The following is a 16,077-nucleotide window of genomic DNA, read 5'->3' on the forward strand; positions in this document are numbered from 1 at the left end:
ATTTCGACATGAATGAATAAAGTTACATGTTTTCAATTATTACATTCTCCTGTCTTTTGTATACTCTGTATACTGGCACGCCCGCAATATTACATACACAGTTTCAAATACAAATTCGAAACGCGAGACGTTTCGAATCCGCGAAACAAATGGATCAGAGATCGTCTTCTACCTCTAGCACCCATCTTCTCTCTGTTGCTCACGCCAGCTGCATTCGTCCCCGCCCTGCATGCCTCTAGTCGTCTCCAGCGGCGTCTATGTCGCCGGATCCGCGCCTGTCGTCTCCACCGCGTTAACCTAGCTTCACCAGGACCGTCGACTTGCCTCCCCTGCCTTAGCATTGGCGCATTTGCCGCCCACCCCATCCCGCCCCTTCGCCTCCTCCACTAGGCTGCCCTGCTATCCGCTAACCTCCCTCTAAGACCCAGAGATGGAATGAATCCCGCCGACAAAGAAATTGGACGTTCACACCCATCACGTGGACTCAAGAGTTTTCATACGCTTAGGACTTAGGAAGTGTGGCTAAATAAAGTGCACACAATTTTGTGAAGCATTGGGATTTTTTGTCGGTGGTGATGACTAACACAATATCACTGGTCCATCATTTTTCGTGCCTATGCCCTCCATACAAAAATTAGAAGGTGCAAATAGAGAGCCTCTACACCTTCCATGTCTACTGATAAACTTCATTGACCAATGGCGGTCCTCTTGTGCTCTAATGCCCCTTATGAGAGACATTGGCCATGGACACACAACCTTAATTCTTTTGCTTTCCATGTGCGTTCCAATCTAGTCTTGTTGTAAATCATCTCTTCTTCCATTTTCCCATGTAAAATATACAAACTTGCAATTTTTCACCCTATCGGAAAAAACGTGAGCTTAAAAAAGGTGAATCTCTCCCGTCACCTGTCTTTTCATTGATCTCATCGCTCAAAACCACCCGCTGCATCGCTGTGTGGCTGGATACTGGTGAGTGGTGACACCATCTGACCATTGCCACTCATCTTTACTTCGGGCTTGTTCTGATTATTAGACCAAGCCTCTACCAACAAGACAATTCCAAATATAAAAACTTCAATCGCTTAGTTTGATTTATTTGCACCAGGCGAGCAAATAATTTACAGAAAAAGATTAATTTCCCGCCACCTAGACGTCCTTTCCGTGCGCTAGGTCTACTCAATCAAAACCACATAGTGCAGGTGCTTGTATTTGGAAGATTCTTTGATGTGCCAACCACGAGTACGCAAGTATAACAAAGTAACAAACCTCGTGAACATAGAAATTAAATGTCTCCTTACACGCAACAAGCCATCGCACACATAAAGAGCAATAAAAGTTAACACCATCTCCAAATTCATCGCAACAACTATTTTTAAAAGTAAAAGTTGAACACACGCACATCACACTCGCACACTTTTATATAGCGTCAGGCTACACCACCTCAAACGACGAAGTGGCTGGAGTCCCAGACGCGACGAAACACGCGCAATGCCGTTCGAGAGAACCTTTCTTGTGCAAAGGAGGATGACGATTTTGCCACGGCGGCGCACTCATCCGCCCCTAATGAACGGTTAAGGTCCTGTTTGTTTCAGCTGTAGATTGTGAAAAACAGCTTATAGATTGTGAATTGTAAGAAGCTGGATTGTAAAATCTGGATTGTAAAAAGCTGGATTGTGGATTGTTAGAATCTGGTGGAAGGCAGATTGCTGGATTGTTACAATCTGTGTGTTGGATTGTAACAATCCAGCTTTTTCAACTAGCTGTTTGTTTTAGCTTTTGAATTGTGATCAGAATCCAGCTTTTACAATTCAGCCGTTTGTTTCAGCTTTTAGATTTTGATCAGAATTCAGCTTTTATAATCTGAAACAAAGAGGGCCTAAAACCCTGCACTGCACGTAGCGTTTTCGTACGGGTGGCGGACGGATCAGCGCAGGCCGCGGCCGGCCGAGAGGCGTGAGACGACGGCGTGCGAAAGCTTGGCGCTCCCGAAACCGCGAGGGCCAAGGATCCGCTGGGCTCAACGTCAGCGAGATACCGTCCGAAATACGCGGTCCCCTGCGCACTCGGCCCGATGCGACAGCAGGGCAGGCCACCGCACACCCGTGACGGCGTGACCCCATCGCGATCCGCGCGCGGATCACACGAGCAGCGATAGCCTCCGCCGCTCCCTGGCTGCGCCGCTCCGGGGGTAAGCTCGTCATTTCGTCCGGTCACCACACACACAATAAACCCTACGGCTAAACCACCCATCCAGCCAGCCAGTCGCCCACCGCTCCGTCCGAGCAAGCGCGCCCACCGCCGCACTCCTGCCGCTCTTCCCGCAAAGGCGGCCGAGCACTCGAGCCCCATGTCCGTTGCATCCTCCCACCATCTCCGGCCGTCGCCGTCGCCGGCCGACCCGGCGCTCCGGCCGGGCCGCGCGGCCGCCGCGCGCGTGGCGCTCCGGCCCACCCCTTCGCGCCGTCGCGCTGTCGCGGCGGCGGCCGCGGGAGCGGGAGCGGGAGGCGAGGCGGCTTCCGCCGCCGCCGCAGTGTCGACGGTCGCCCCCACGGCCGCCGCCAGGGACCAGTAAGCGCCTCCCCGCCCGCCGCAATGCCGTCTACTTGTTTATAATTTCTCGCGCCGGGATTGGTGGAGCGGTAGATGTTCGTGTTCGCGCCGCTTTCTCAGATGTTTTTTTTTTTCTGATGGGGTTTGTCGGATTCCTGGGGGGAATGCAGGGTGCGGCGCCACACGATTTCGGTGTTCGTCGGGGACGAGAGCGGAATGATCAACCGGATTGCCGGGGTGTTCGCCAGGAGAGGGTACAACATCGAGTCGCTCGCCGTGGGGCTCAACAAGGACAAGGCCCTTTTCACCATCGTCGTCTCCGGGACGGACAGGGTGCTCAGGCAGGTCATTGAGCAGCTCAATAAGCTTGTCAACGTTCTGAATGTGAGTTCGCCGTCCAAAGTTTTATCAGAGTCATGCGAATTCAAACCTGCAATCTTGTTATTAATTTGATGTCCTCCTTTTGAGCTCCTGGTGAAATGCTTCAACGGAGTGAAGTTTTGTTCTTTTAGTTTTAGCTCACTGAATCTCCTATTATATTTACCCTGTTAAGGTCATTTACACTTTTCTGGAGCATCCTTCGTGCAGCTAGATACTTTAAAAACAAATATTCCTTCCTAATTGGTCATAAAGACCATGGTTGTTACGGCGGTATGGCGAGGCGCGGCGACCCACCACCTTCACAACTTTACAGCGCCATGGCGCGTGGCGTGGCGACGCCATACACACGTGGCGAATATACACATTATAGTCTAGGATATTAACAAATAACAATGTAAATGTAGCTTAACAGTTATAATCTGCGATATTAGAAAATGTAAATGTAGCACAGGACGCCATACAGGCGCCACGGGGACGCCGCGGTGAGCTGCCATGTGCCACAGGACGCCATACAGGCGCCACGGGGACGCCGCGGTGAGCTGCCATGTGCCACAGGACGCCATACAGCGCCACGGGGACGCCACGAGGACGCCACAGGGACGCCACGGCGATATGGCGGACGCCATACACGGCGGAGCCGTGGCGTCCCTGTGGCGACAAGCGGATTTCCGCCACGACGACATATCGTCGTTATGGCGACGATATCCCGACGCCATAACAACTATGATAAAGACCTTAGCGTCTTTTTCTAGAATATTTTCTTTTCCGTGAGAATCACTGTCTGACAGTCATGTCAACATCGGAATGATACTTCTTTGTAGGTTCTCATTAACCACCTCCAATGCGCACTATTAAAGGTAGTGAATTCTGTGTAGTGCACTGTAACTATTTGAGCACGTACTACATGTAAGGAAAGCACAGTTGCCTCGGATTAGTCTCTGCAACAACTTGACTTCAATGATTTCGATCATATGGTTGTCAAATAGTTGACTTTGATGCATCTCTGTTTACAAGTCTGTATTCTATAATCCAATAAGTAACCTTTCAGTTAGAACTGAAGTGCTTCTGAATTCTCTTGGCTCTTGTTAGGGTTGCTTTCTTAGGTAAAAGAGTTATTGTTTTGCCTGAAAATAGAATGCAGTTATTTCCATGTAGCCTTGTTAAAAAGGCTTCTGAACTCTCAGTTAGAAAACTTTCTTCAGCCCAACACAGCTGTTCTGAAGAATATAATATTATAAACTGATTTTATACTGCGTCATGTGTTATTATGGCTGCACTGTTTACCTCCCTACTTATATTATTCTAGTTGCCATAAGACTAATACCACTAAATGTTTATTAATCTTTGTTTTGTTTGGATCCAATAAATTACAGGTTGAAGATCTATCTAAAGAACCTCAGGTTGAAAGAGAACTGATGCTTATAAAGCTAAACGTTGAACCAGATCAACGTCCTGAGGTATGATATGGTGCTGACTTAGTCTTCATAATCTAAAAACTCTATTTAGTAACTGAATTAGCATTTTTGTACTTTACGGTATACAAATACAAGGTGAGTCTTATTGTTGTACTTCTTGTCATGACTGACAGGTCATGGTTTTAGTTGATATTTTCAGAGCAAAAGTTGTTGATATTTCTGAGAACACACTTACCATGGAGGTAAAAGCTCTCAATCTCTAACAGGTTTACGAATCTTAGGTATTCCTTGTCTTGCACCGTACTATGTTTTTTATGGTTATTTGACCAATTTTAGGTAGCCGGAGATCCTGGAAAAATTGTTGCAGTGCAGAGGAACCTAAGCAAATTTGGGATCAAAGAGATTTGTAGAACGGGAAAAGTACTTTCTGGATCTTTTTTTCCTCACACGGATGCATGCATTTTATCTGTAGTGCTAATTCTTAATGCTCTACCTTCTTAGATCGCTTTGAGGCGTGAAAAGATTGGGGCAACTGCCCGTTTCTGGGGATTTTCTGCTGCTTCTTACCCAGACCTTATAGAGGCGCTGCCGAAAAATCCTCTTACATCTGTAAAGAGGACAGTTAATGCCAGTTTTGATCAACCATCCAATGCTGGGGTATGTTTCCTGTACTTTTGAATCTTACTAGAAATTTTCATTGCCTACGTTCTCTTTATTCTGTCTTGCTTTGTTTCTAATTTAAATACTTAGTTATGGTAAGAAGATGCCTCTTTGTTGTTTGAACAATGCATGGAAGCAATTTGAGGTGGGAAAAGGAAGAATTTGAAGAAAAAAACCTGTGATATCATTGATACCTATTTACCTCAACCATATGCGGCTAAACTTTCAATGTTACCTAATAAATATTCTGATAGTCGCCTAATGTGTTAAAGAAGTTACTTGCAGTGATGTAGAGGGTATTTACTGAACTTGATGTATTTGAATTCAAATTACCTTCAGTCTTGATGTATTTTCAGACTTTCATTAAAAGTATGAGATACAGTCTTACGTTATACATTGCATCACCATTGATTCTTATAATATGTGTTGTTTTGACTTCTGAACTGTTCAGGGTGATGTTTATCCTGTGGAACCTTATGAGAGCTTATCAATGAACCAAGTACTTGATGCCCACTGGGGTGTTCTTGATGATGATGGTGTAAGTCCAGAGAATTACAATTTTGTGAAAAAAAACATCATTTGGTTGGTGTTTAGTGCTAGATTTTCCATCTTCATAATATTTGCAAGCAGCCAACCATAAGTAAAGGCCTATGCAGCTTTAAGCAATGGTCACATTTATACTGTAGCAATGGTGCGGCTGCTAATCTAGTAATGAATTTGTTTGGTACAGTCAACTGGACTTCGCTCACATACTCTCTCCATCCTTGTGAATGATTGTCCTGGTGTCCTCAACATTGTAACAGGGGTCTTTTCTCGCAGGGGCTACAATATACAGGTTTTCTTTATGAAAAAACTATGTTTCTTGTTATATATAGTGACAGACTATTTATTAATGAGAACATACTTCTCGCCAGAGCCTTGCTGTTGGCCCAGCTGAGAAGGTAGGCATTTCACGTATTACAACAGTTGTTCCTGGTACTGATGAGTCCATTGAGAAGTTAGTTCAGCAGCTTTACAAGCTTATTGATGTACATGAGGTAAGCTGAGTGGTATTTTTAGTGCAATCATTTTGTGATGGCAAATGTACTATGTTAATAAAAAACATGCAACTCCTGCAGGTTCATGACATTACTCACTTACCTTTTGCCGAAAGAGAACTGATGCTTATTAAGGTTTCTGTAAACACTGCTGCTCGGAGGGACATACTAGATATTGCCGAAATCTTCCGAGCAAAACCTGTTGACGTCTCTGATCACACAGTTACACTACAGGTTAGCTTCTTGCTTAATTATCTCAGTGGTTTTTGTGTTTGTAGTGGAATTACTTCATTTTCTTCACCAACACCGATCATACTACAATCAGTATTAAAATATTCAATCACAGTGTGCTTTTACTGCTTGTAGTAACAAGATTATATCATTTAGAAAAACTGAATCTTCAATGCCACTATTGCTATTCTTCATACTGTTTTATCTCACGGCTATCCAAGTTAATGGTGTATTGCAAAACTTTTACATAATGGAGGCCTTATTGATAATATGCAGCTTACTGGGGATCTTGACAAGATGGTTGCATTGCAAAGGTTATTGGAGCCTTATGGCATATGCGAGGTATGTTGCTTGTTGCTGCTTCGCCTCTCTAGTTCTGGGAACTCGTAAATGTGAAAAAGCGGTTCAGGTCCTTCAGGATGACATGGGCAATAACATGCTTTTTACTTGAGGACTTCTGTTCCTTTAATTTTCCTTTTCTTATGCCGCTATGAAACAAATCTTTTTTTAAGCTTAATTTTGACACATAATCTGACTAAGCATGAAATTGTCTATCTAAGCAGTCGCACAGATAGGTTAATAGTCTTAAACAACCTTTTTTACAAATACACAGTGATGTTTTTCTGCAGCCAATTGATATTCGCCTAATCAAGGCTGATCATTTCTAGGTTTTGTTAAGATTACTAGTTATCTTCTAATTGATTCATGAACAATTACAAAAAGAAGATACTTCTTTGTGGCTACCAAATCCTTTTCAGTCATTGGCGTTCACCTGTTTTATCTCGTTAGTAAGATGCTTTAGCTTTCTTTTTCTCTGTGCAGCAATGTATTTCTATGCTTTCTCAACCTATTTTACCCCGGGAAGCTTATCAGATGCTTTGCTCGCTATTGCGTTCCACACATGACAGGTCGCGAGGACAGGACGAGTGGCGCTGGTCCGCGAATCCGGAGTCGATTCGAAGTACCTCCGCGGCTACTCCCTTCCGCTGTAGTTTGCCATCATATGTGATGGCCCAAATAAAGCAGTTGCTTGCTTGGTTGTTTCGTTTTGGAAGGCCTGTTTTAGAGCAGGATGTGCGGGCAGCTCTTCTTCGGCTGTGTTTCGTTTTGGAAGGCCTGTTTATTTCTTCTCGTCGATTCGCTGACTTGCTTGTCGAATAATACTCTCGGTAGATGAAGTTGATGCTGCCCATGTATGATGTATCCCAATTGACAATCGCAATAAGATTTGCAGGCTTTCTGCCGAGTTGTGTTTGTGTGTGTGTGCGCGTGCGTGCGTGCGTGCGTGTGTGTGTGTGTGTGTGTGTGTGTGTGTGTGAGAGAGAGAGAGAGAGAGAGAGAGAGACCGTAAGCAGGCAGTAGGCATAGCATCGATTCACCACCTACTTGTGTCCATGGTGGTTTGACAGAGAAGGAACTGAATACCTGGAGTAGGAGAGAAACCTGGAAATGGTTGCGCACTGGTGCTGATGTGCCGCTTGCGTCTGCGCGGCGCTCCAGGGCGCGTGCTGGCTGTCCCGCTGCGCCGCTCATTGTCTCCCCGCTTGCAGCCGATTGCTAGTAGAGCTGTGTCACGACCAGAGCGCCGGTGGCAGCGTCTGCAGCACCTGAAGGCAAGGAGGACCAGCAGGAGGACGCACACCTGGGCCGGAGGACGGGAGCCCGCGTTCGGAAGCCCAACTCACGTTATCATTCGACCGGGTGGGCCGTGTAGGCGTATGCGACTAGTTCTACTTCAGCAGCCTAGCCTTTCCAGAGAGTTCTCGAGGCGAGGGCGACTCCGAGGCGAGCAGCGATCGGCCGGCCCTTTCGTTTTGGTTAGTACTTAGTATAGTTATTAATTAGTTTATTATTTTATCTAGTTGTTAGGTTAGTTTATAGTTTTTTTAATTTTGTTATAGATTAATTGGTGCTTTTATCCCTCCGTGATTTCTCCTTAGAAGAGGATTCGAAGATGTTCTTTTATCCTTTGATTTGCTGGCTTGATATATTGGATTCTGGTGGTGTTGTTGTCTCTATTTTTTTAAAAAGAAAAGATGTATTTTATCCTGTCTGACGGAGTCGTGCGATTCGTTCAATGATCTAATAGTGTTTTGCGCTGTTGATGGTGACTCAAAAACTTGATTAGCCTCTTCTGACTCTACCTCATCGTTGGTGGTGAACTTATCGACACCGGCTACTTTGATCCAGCTTGACAGCGATAATCGGGGAAGTTGCGGGGTGTTATGGACTAAGACATGTGTACGTGTTGCTATGTAAAAAAAATCTTTAGATTTTTAATTGTACTGATAATGATCGAATAAAGTCATCTCGTTAAAAAAAAAAGAGTGGAGACAGCTAAGACAATAGAAGACATATTCCACCCTCCCTTCTCTGTTCTTCCTCTACCTCCCGTGCTTTCTCTCTCGGTCGCCCCCTGCTGTTCGACCGCCGTGTTCTGTGATCTCCGACGAGGGACGGTGACAAGCTGGTTGGGGAGCCGCCTCGCGCGCTCGGCCGGCCGGGGTCGCGGAGATGCTGGACTGCTCACGCGCGCCTCAGCGCCTGGTGTGGGTTGGGTCGCCGCGGCCGCACGCGCACAGCGTGAAACGAACGAACCCCACGGGCCAGCACAGCTTCGCTTCCAATCGGCAACGGAGGCCTAGTTGCACGTAGCGGCCCTGCCAAGGGGGGATGAAAGCCCAGCCCACGCCGGGAGTGGAGGAGTGGCGGGGGTCGGGACGGGGCATGGGGGAAGATACGAGAAGAAGAATCCAGACTCGTCCTTGGAGGGCGGGGGCGCCGATCGGAATTCCGAACGTCGGAGAGGAGTGGAGACCGATCGAAAGAGAGGATGACGCGCGGGAAGCAGAAGATCGACGCGCAGCGGCGGAACGCGGAGCGGAACCAGAAGGCCAAGGGGTCCCAGCTCGAGGCCCGCGCCGTCGGCCTCAAGGTCGTCTGCCCCATCTGCAAGGTAAGAACCCCCCTCCCCCCCGCTATCCGATCCAGCCTCCTGCCCCATGCTCCTCTTTCCTCTGCTAACAGTGGGTGCCAGCTTCATCGAAACCCGATTGGCCCGGTTGAATTCGTCGTCGGCTGGGTATGGTAGAGGATCAAACTTGGATCCACGTTTCTAGTTCCTACCCCTTGTACGCGCTGTAGTTGTAGTATTCAGGTACACACCACAGCGCAGCTACAGAGCATCAGAGTAGCCGGCCAAGAAGGTGGTAGTGGTGCTAGACTGTCAGGCATGGAAAAATATTTCGGATTTTTAAAAAAAAATCGGAGGGCACCGGTAAAACGATTTCGGTCAAATTTAAGCCAAAATTGAATAATTTCGGTCAATTTCTGCCAGTAACACAAATACCGAAGGTGACTGGTAGGACCGAAATCGGCGATTTTCAGCCGAATTTTTTTTCCATGCTGTCAGGGTTTTAGCGGGAGGACTCCTAACGAGGTTTGGTCATCTTGCCTATATTCTCGAGGTATGACTGCAGAAGCTCCTCCCTAACTGATCTGATGTCGTTGTTGCAGTTACACGGTAGTGTCCAATATTTATAAGTCTGATTATAACTCTATCTCTAATTTCATCCAATTACAACTTAAGTATATTTGTAACAGACCAATTACAACTTAAGTATATCTATAACGGACACATTTGATAGATGTCCCAATATAGACCAAAAGCGTTACAACAGGTAATGCATAGAACAGCCAGTGCATCATTTTGTCTGGTGAAAATTTTACTACGAAATAGAAGTGGTACCTGCCTGCTCGTTACCGTCAAGTTCTTTCCCAGCCGGGCTCGGATAGTAGCCAGCCGCCGTGTAGTCCAATCAACCTGATATGTATGTTCTTGTTACATTTGAATCGTAGGGGCTTGGGAGCAATGATTACTAAGACCAGAACTGGATGGTGAGTGCTCGAGGTAGAATCGCCAGTGACCGATTCGAAGTTTCAAACTGGTACAGATGGTACCAATGTGAACTTGTGCTGCAAACCAGCATGAACCGACCAGTCCAACCCCGGAATAGAAGACTATCAAATTCTTTTTAAAGTGAAGCTGGTAATTCAGAAATGCGTCCTGGATGAGTGTGGGAAATGGAATCATGTGTGAGTAGGTTGGTCTAAACAGTTTTGGTTGTACTCTCTCATCATTAAAAAAAATCTCCATAGCAGAGCACATAGACTATGATTGAACATTGATTCTCATTTTTCTGGTTCCATTGGATTTATGAGGAAAATCACAGGCTCATCGCTAATGGAATGGCATACACTTCTTGCATGAGACATATTCGAGGAATGTACCAGCTTATGAAAACCTATTTTTGTAGGTACAACTGGCAAATGAGAAACAGTTGATTGATCACTATGGATCAAAACATCCAAAGGAGAAACCTCCAAGCCCATCAAACGCAGAATAATGTGTGCATTCCTGGCCGTGATGCAGAAACATAGATTCTGCCTGACTGGTTTGAGGATCTTCAATCTGCTCCATACCTGGACCTCAACTTGAGTTCTGTAATGTGTGCATTCTCTCTTGTTTAAGACAAGAGCCTTGATAAGCATGTGCATTTGTACGAGTATCTTATGCTGTCAGACTGCAACTATATCTCCGGACTATCTGTCGTGCAGTGGATAAAGAATGGTTACTGCTGTTGCTCGTGCAACTTACTGTTTCACATATTGCCTGGTTCCATTTTATATAGCCACCGAAGTTTCTTTAGAAATTGACAATAGAACATGGGAAGTGCAGGTTTAACACATAATTGGAATAATGTACCGAGTGATACTTTCTGAAATTATATTCTGAGGGCAACTCAACACATTCTAAAGGTGCTGGGACTTGTGATGCCTTAGTTATTTGTATTCAAATACCATTTGGTGAGTTAGTTAGATTCCCCAATAAAATTGCCATACTGCCAACGCAACTGAGATAATCGTTCGGTTTATTGGTTTATCATGAGGGCAAGGATATGTTTCGGTAAATTTATTGTCGAGACTGCTGGCTACCGACAGGTGCTAGTCATAGGGCCTCCAGTAAATTGGGAAATCAGATTTATTTATTTATTTATTATTTTTAGGACGAGTGATGCAAAGTGGCAGATTATGGGTCATGCTCGGAAAAAAAAATACCGGATGATGTGATAAAAAAAAAGTAACTGTGGGACAACCAAGAGAACATGTTTCCTGTTGAAAATAACTCCTGCACGAATCGACTAGGGAATTCAAACAGGCTATTGACAAGTGAACGCTGAATCATGTAAAGTTCCATTGACAATTTGATGGGTACGATCCAATCATCCGGTACAACTTTCTTGCATAGAACCCAAAATTTCTAGCTTAAATGAGAGTACATGCACAATGGAACATTGGTTTTAAAAAAAATGTGCGGCTGCATTCTTGATCTTCAGTACATTTCTTACATGAATTCGGATTGCTTCTGGTGCTGAATCCTATGTACAATAGGTGATGATAAATAGAAAGGGCTCATGGAATGTTTAGCCGTATGCAGTTTACAACAAAAAAGTTGGCCAAAGCTTCGATGCCTAATACTAGAGTTTCCATGTAAGTGGATGAATGCACCAGGTTACAGATCCCATCTTTTCTTCACATTAAATAGGAAAGCAGGATTCCGGAAATTATCCTGAGGTACTTAAAGCATAAGCTGAAGCTTTGTCTTCATCGGTGCAGTCTTTGTTTTGCCCCCTTCTCCAACGTAACATCCAAAAACATGCCGAGACAGGTCACTTGCATTTTAAGCTGTCAGAAGAGAATGGTACCTAAAGTGGAAAAATCGATACTTGCTGACACGAAGCCAGGGTTTGCAAGTTTTGGTTTTGGTTATAGAGTAGTGGCATAACAAATTACTGTTACAGTATATAATTTTCCCTAACAGCCGTTTTGCCACAGCCCTCAACGAGAGAAGACCAATCACACTCTCAAGGCTTTACACATTGCAAACAAAACATGGCTGACATTTAATATTTGATTTAAGTGACCAAAGTGCAAGTGGCTGCTAGACAAAATTAAGAAACTGCAGTACCGGCTACCGCACAGAAGGATGGTTCAGGGCTTTGGAGTTTGGACATCTAAACAGTAGTCTAACTTTTTTTTTTTCTCGAACGCGCGGGAAAACTGCGTGTCATTATATTAAGGAAGGGGCAAACAAGGTACAAACGAGTTCCAGTACAAAACCGTACCAACGCCAGGGATAGTTTTAAAGAAACATACGCGCCAAGGACTAAGGAAAACGACCTAAGAGAGCAAGACTCAAGACGGTAATAACAAGCGCAACGGAGCCACCCCTCCGAGGCACCACAACCACGCCTCCTCGAAAATCTCAGATAGCAACCTCTTGACTGAGGGGCGAGCTCCATCAAAGACACATCTGTTCCTATGCTTTCAAATGAACCAAGCAACCAAGATCTAACTTAGTATCTGTATTTCGGGGTTCAGACAAGATCTTGGCAACTCGAATAACAGCTCTCTTTAATATAAGATAATGACGGACAAGCATAACTGAAACCTGTCAGCGCATGGAATTTCCTCAGCAAATATAATCCTTGTAGAGCAAAAATGCAAAATTAGACCCTGATTAGCACATCTCTTTAAGAACATTGCATTTGGTTTCATAAAAACTACCCACTCTATTATTGCCTTTTCAGTGGATGCAATTAATGTAGCAAAGGGTGCAATCACAAAGAAGGGTGGTGCTAACTCTGCTAATTTTCAAATTCATCTGTTCCAATAGCTTCAAACTCATCTGCTCTAAAGACTATAACTGAAGTATGATATGCTAGCAAAACAAGTAGCTGGAATGTACATACCCAAAGGGAAGCCCATCCAACTCGCACCTCAGAATCATAACCAGCTTTCACTTTGAATTTTTACCCACTGTATGCTTATAAACTGCATTCCAGTTATCAGTGGCGAATTTATAACGATAGCTGAAAGGAAGGGCAAAATCAGCAGGAAACAAACCAACAGGTGAAAAAAACAAGATAATGCATGCACCATGCAGTCATCCTTGGAAATCACTGCAAGTAGCTTGGTTCAATTTTACATTAGCAATATGATGCTCCTAAGCGCTCGCAATTGTGTAGTTTGTAATGTTACTCAAAAACTTATAATCAATTGACCAACAAAAGGGGAAAATGACGATGAATAGAGAAAATTATTTACTCTTCATAGCTATTCAATTATGCTTTTTAACAAAATAGTAAGCAGGCATAACACTTTGCAGCATCAATGCCCTTGATGTCCATGCATACAGAGGATGTTGCTGACATCCAAGAACCTGAAGATAAGCTCACAACATGTTACAACTTATTAAATCTTGATAAAATAATGTTAAGAGCTCATGTAAGCATGAACTTCCATAAAATCACTAAGAGGATCATGCTTAAGCAGAATTTGCACAATGCAAGCAAGCTTTATAAATAGTTTAAATCCTTTAAATTTAATGAATCAAACCTTCAAGATATAGTAATTGAGGTAGAAACGCAATAAGCATTTCTTGCTTTCTTTGCAGAAATCTTGGTAATTTGCTAATGAGCACATCACATTGTCAAGAAAGATTTGTAAATTTGCAGCAGAACAGAAAAGGCAAAAAAATATATGCAAATTTACATGATATCGTATTGATAAGAACTTAAGAAATTCAAGACTTAAAGCATTAGCAGTATAGCACTGTATATAAGCATTTATTAATAGGCATGAGAACAATGCAATATCCTATTGATGATGAGGAGACTAAGACTGCTGCTAAGCGGCAAAAGAAGTGCACATCTAATGTTTGGCTATACTTTACCAAGAAAACTGAGATAGTAAAGGTGAATGGGAAGAAGTATGAGTGGTTGTGGGGGTATTGCAACTTCCTAAAATGCAGGACGAAATATAGAGCGGAGAGCAATTATAGAACAACTGAATTTTGGAATCATCTAAAGTCAGCGCATAGTATAGTAAAAGAGTAGCTGCAACTCAAAGCTGGAAAAGATCATGGAAAAGACATTAGTGTTGTTGAGCCCTACAAGTATGATCAAGAAGCTAGTGTCAACAAGTTGTATTTGGCAATAATCATGCATGAGTACCATTTCAATATTGTTGGGCATGATTACTTTGTTGAGTTTATTAAATTCTTGCGTCATAGCTTTTCAATCAAGTCTCGTATCACTGTTAGAAATGAAATAATGGATATATATTTGAAAGAAAAGGAGAAATTATATGCATATTTTAAAAGTGTCATTGCCGCTTTAGTGCAACCATAGATATGTGGATATTATGTCATAACAAATCATATACGTGTGTCATCCTATATTGGATAGATGATGACTGACATATTTAGAAGAGAATTGCCAATTTCTTCCATGTAGAAGAATGATATACTAGTGAAAAGTTGGCACAAACCTTCAATGAAGTTATGATTAGATGGTTTTTGGAGAAGAAATTGTTTGCCTTGACTTTGGACAATACTAATGCAAATAAGGTGACAGTTGATGATATAATTTCATATCTCAATGAAAATAGTGGTGCTTCTTTAGTTTGTGAAGGTTTATTCTTTCATGTTAGATGTGCCCGTCACATACTCAATTTGGTTGCTAGAGATGGTTTGAGTGTAATTTCAAAGAAAATCAATAAGTTTAAAGCACTTGTACTAGCTGTCAAGGGCTCTACATTGTAACGGGAGGAACTTATGAAGCGAGCTACTAAGTGTGGGTTGGATACAAAGAAGTGTCACTCACTTAATGTTTCAACTAGGTGGAACTCAACATATCTGATGATGCGTGATGCCTTGTACTATAGGTCTGCTTTTGTGAGGCTCAAGTCTTCAAATCGTTGTCGGTATGAGAAAATTTCTCCATCTTCAGATGAATGGGACATGACTATACAATTTTTTCAGTGCTTGAAGAAATTCTATGATTGTACTAAACTTCTCTCTGGTAATTCTTACCCTACTGCAAACTTATTTTTATAAAGGTTTCTGTGAGATAAAGGAATTGCTTGATAAATAGTCTATTAGTGGAAATTCCAATATTAGTGCAATGGCAACTGCTATGAGTGAAAAATTGGAGAAATATTGGAAGAAGTTCAATACTTCTCTTGTTATGACATGCTTTCTTATCCTAGGTACAAGAAAAAACATATAGAATTCTTCATAAAAAAGTTATATGGTGATTACTATCTAGTTAAATTTGAAGAATTTGTTAGTGTTATAAAGAAGCTATATCAATTTTATGCTAGTTCAACACCTGCATCATCAAAGACAAAGAGCATTGTGAATGAACATAGTACCATATTAGATCCATTAATGGAAAATCAAGATGTTGAACTTGAAAGTTTCTTATATGATGACGGTGACCCTGATTATGATGACTCAAATGAGTTGGAGAAGTATATGACTGAGCCACTTTTGAAGCAAAGTCAGTTTGATATTTTAGAATATTGAAAGAATAAAACAGAAAGTTATCTTATTCTTTCACGAATTGCTCGTGATATGATGGTCGTACAAGTGTCAACACTTGCTTCAGAGTCTGCTTTTAGTGCTGGTGATCGTTGATCCTTATCGCAGCTGTCTTGATCCTGAGATAGTACAAACATTGATCTGCACGAAGGATTGGGTAACTGTAGCAAGAAAAATGTGAAAATTGAAATAATTTGTCAGTTATAATTGTGCGAGAAATTTACTTCTTATGTATTTGTCTTTGATTTTTCAGATTTTAAGAATGTGCTTCAATTATGACTGATCTTGAGGTTGTAGAGGCCTATTCTGAAACAATGTTACTTAAGGTATGAGCATTTATTTTATCCAAATAGAACTA

At 42.9% G+C, this 16,077-nt stretch overlaps 1 protein-coding gene across 1 annotated transcript; it reads left to right on the forward strand.

Moving 5' to 3' along the window:
• The first annotated feature begins 2,219 nt into the window (after positions 1–2,219).
• Positions 2,220–7,325, forward strand: LOC133919257 (acetolactate synthase small subunit 1, chloroplastic-like). The gene is made up of 12 exons (XM_062363605.1): positions 2,220–2,568; positions 2,721–2,934; positions 4,305–4,388; positions 4,520–4,588; positions 4,683–4,766; positions 4,848–5,003; positions 5,458–5,544; positions 5,737–5,841; positions 5,921–6,043; positions 6,125–6,277; positions 6,551–6,616; positions 7,183–7,325. Exons 1-12 carry the CDS (start codon positions 2,348–2,350, stop codon positions 7,264–7,266), a joined length of 1,446 nt encoding a protein of 481 aa, XP_062219589.1. The 5' UTR covers positions 2,220–2,347; the 3' UTR covers positions 7,267–7,325.
• Positions 7,326–16,077: the final 8,752 nt, after the last annotated feature.

Source organism: Phragmites australis, chromosome 5 (genome assembly GCF_958298935.1).
Source record: "Phragmites australis chromosome 5, lpPhrAust1.1, whole genome shotgun sequence".
NCBI classification, from domain to species: domain Eukaryota; kingdom Viridiplantae; phylum Streptophyta; class Magnoliopsida; order Poales; family Poaceae; genus Phragmites; species Phragmites australis.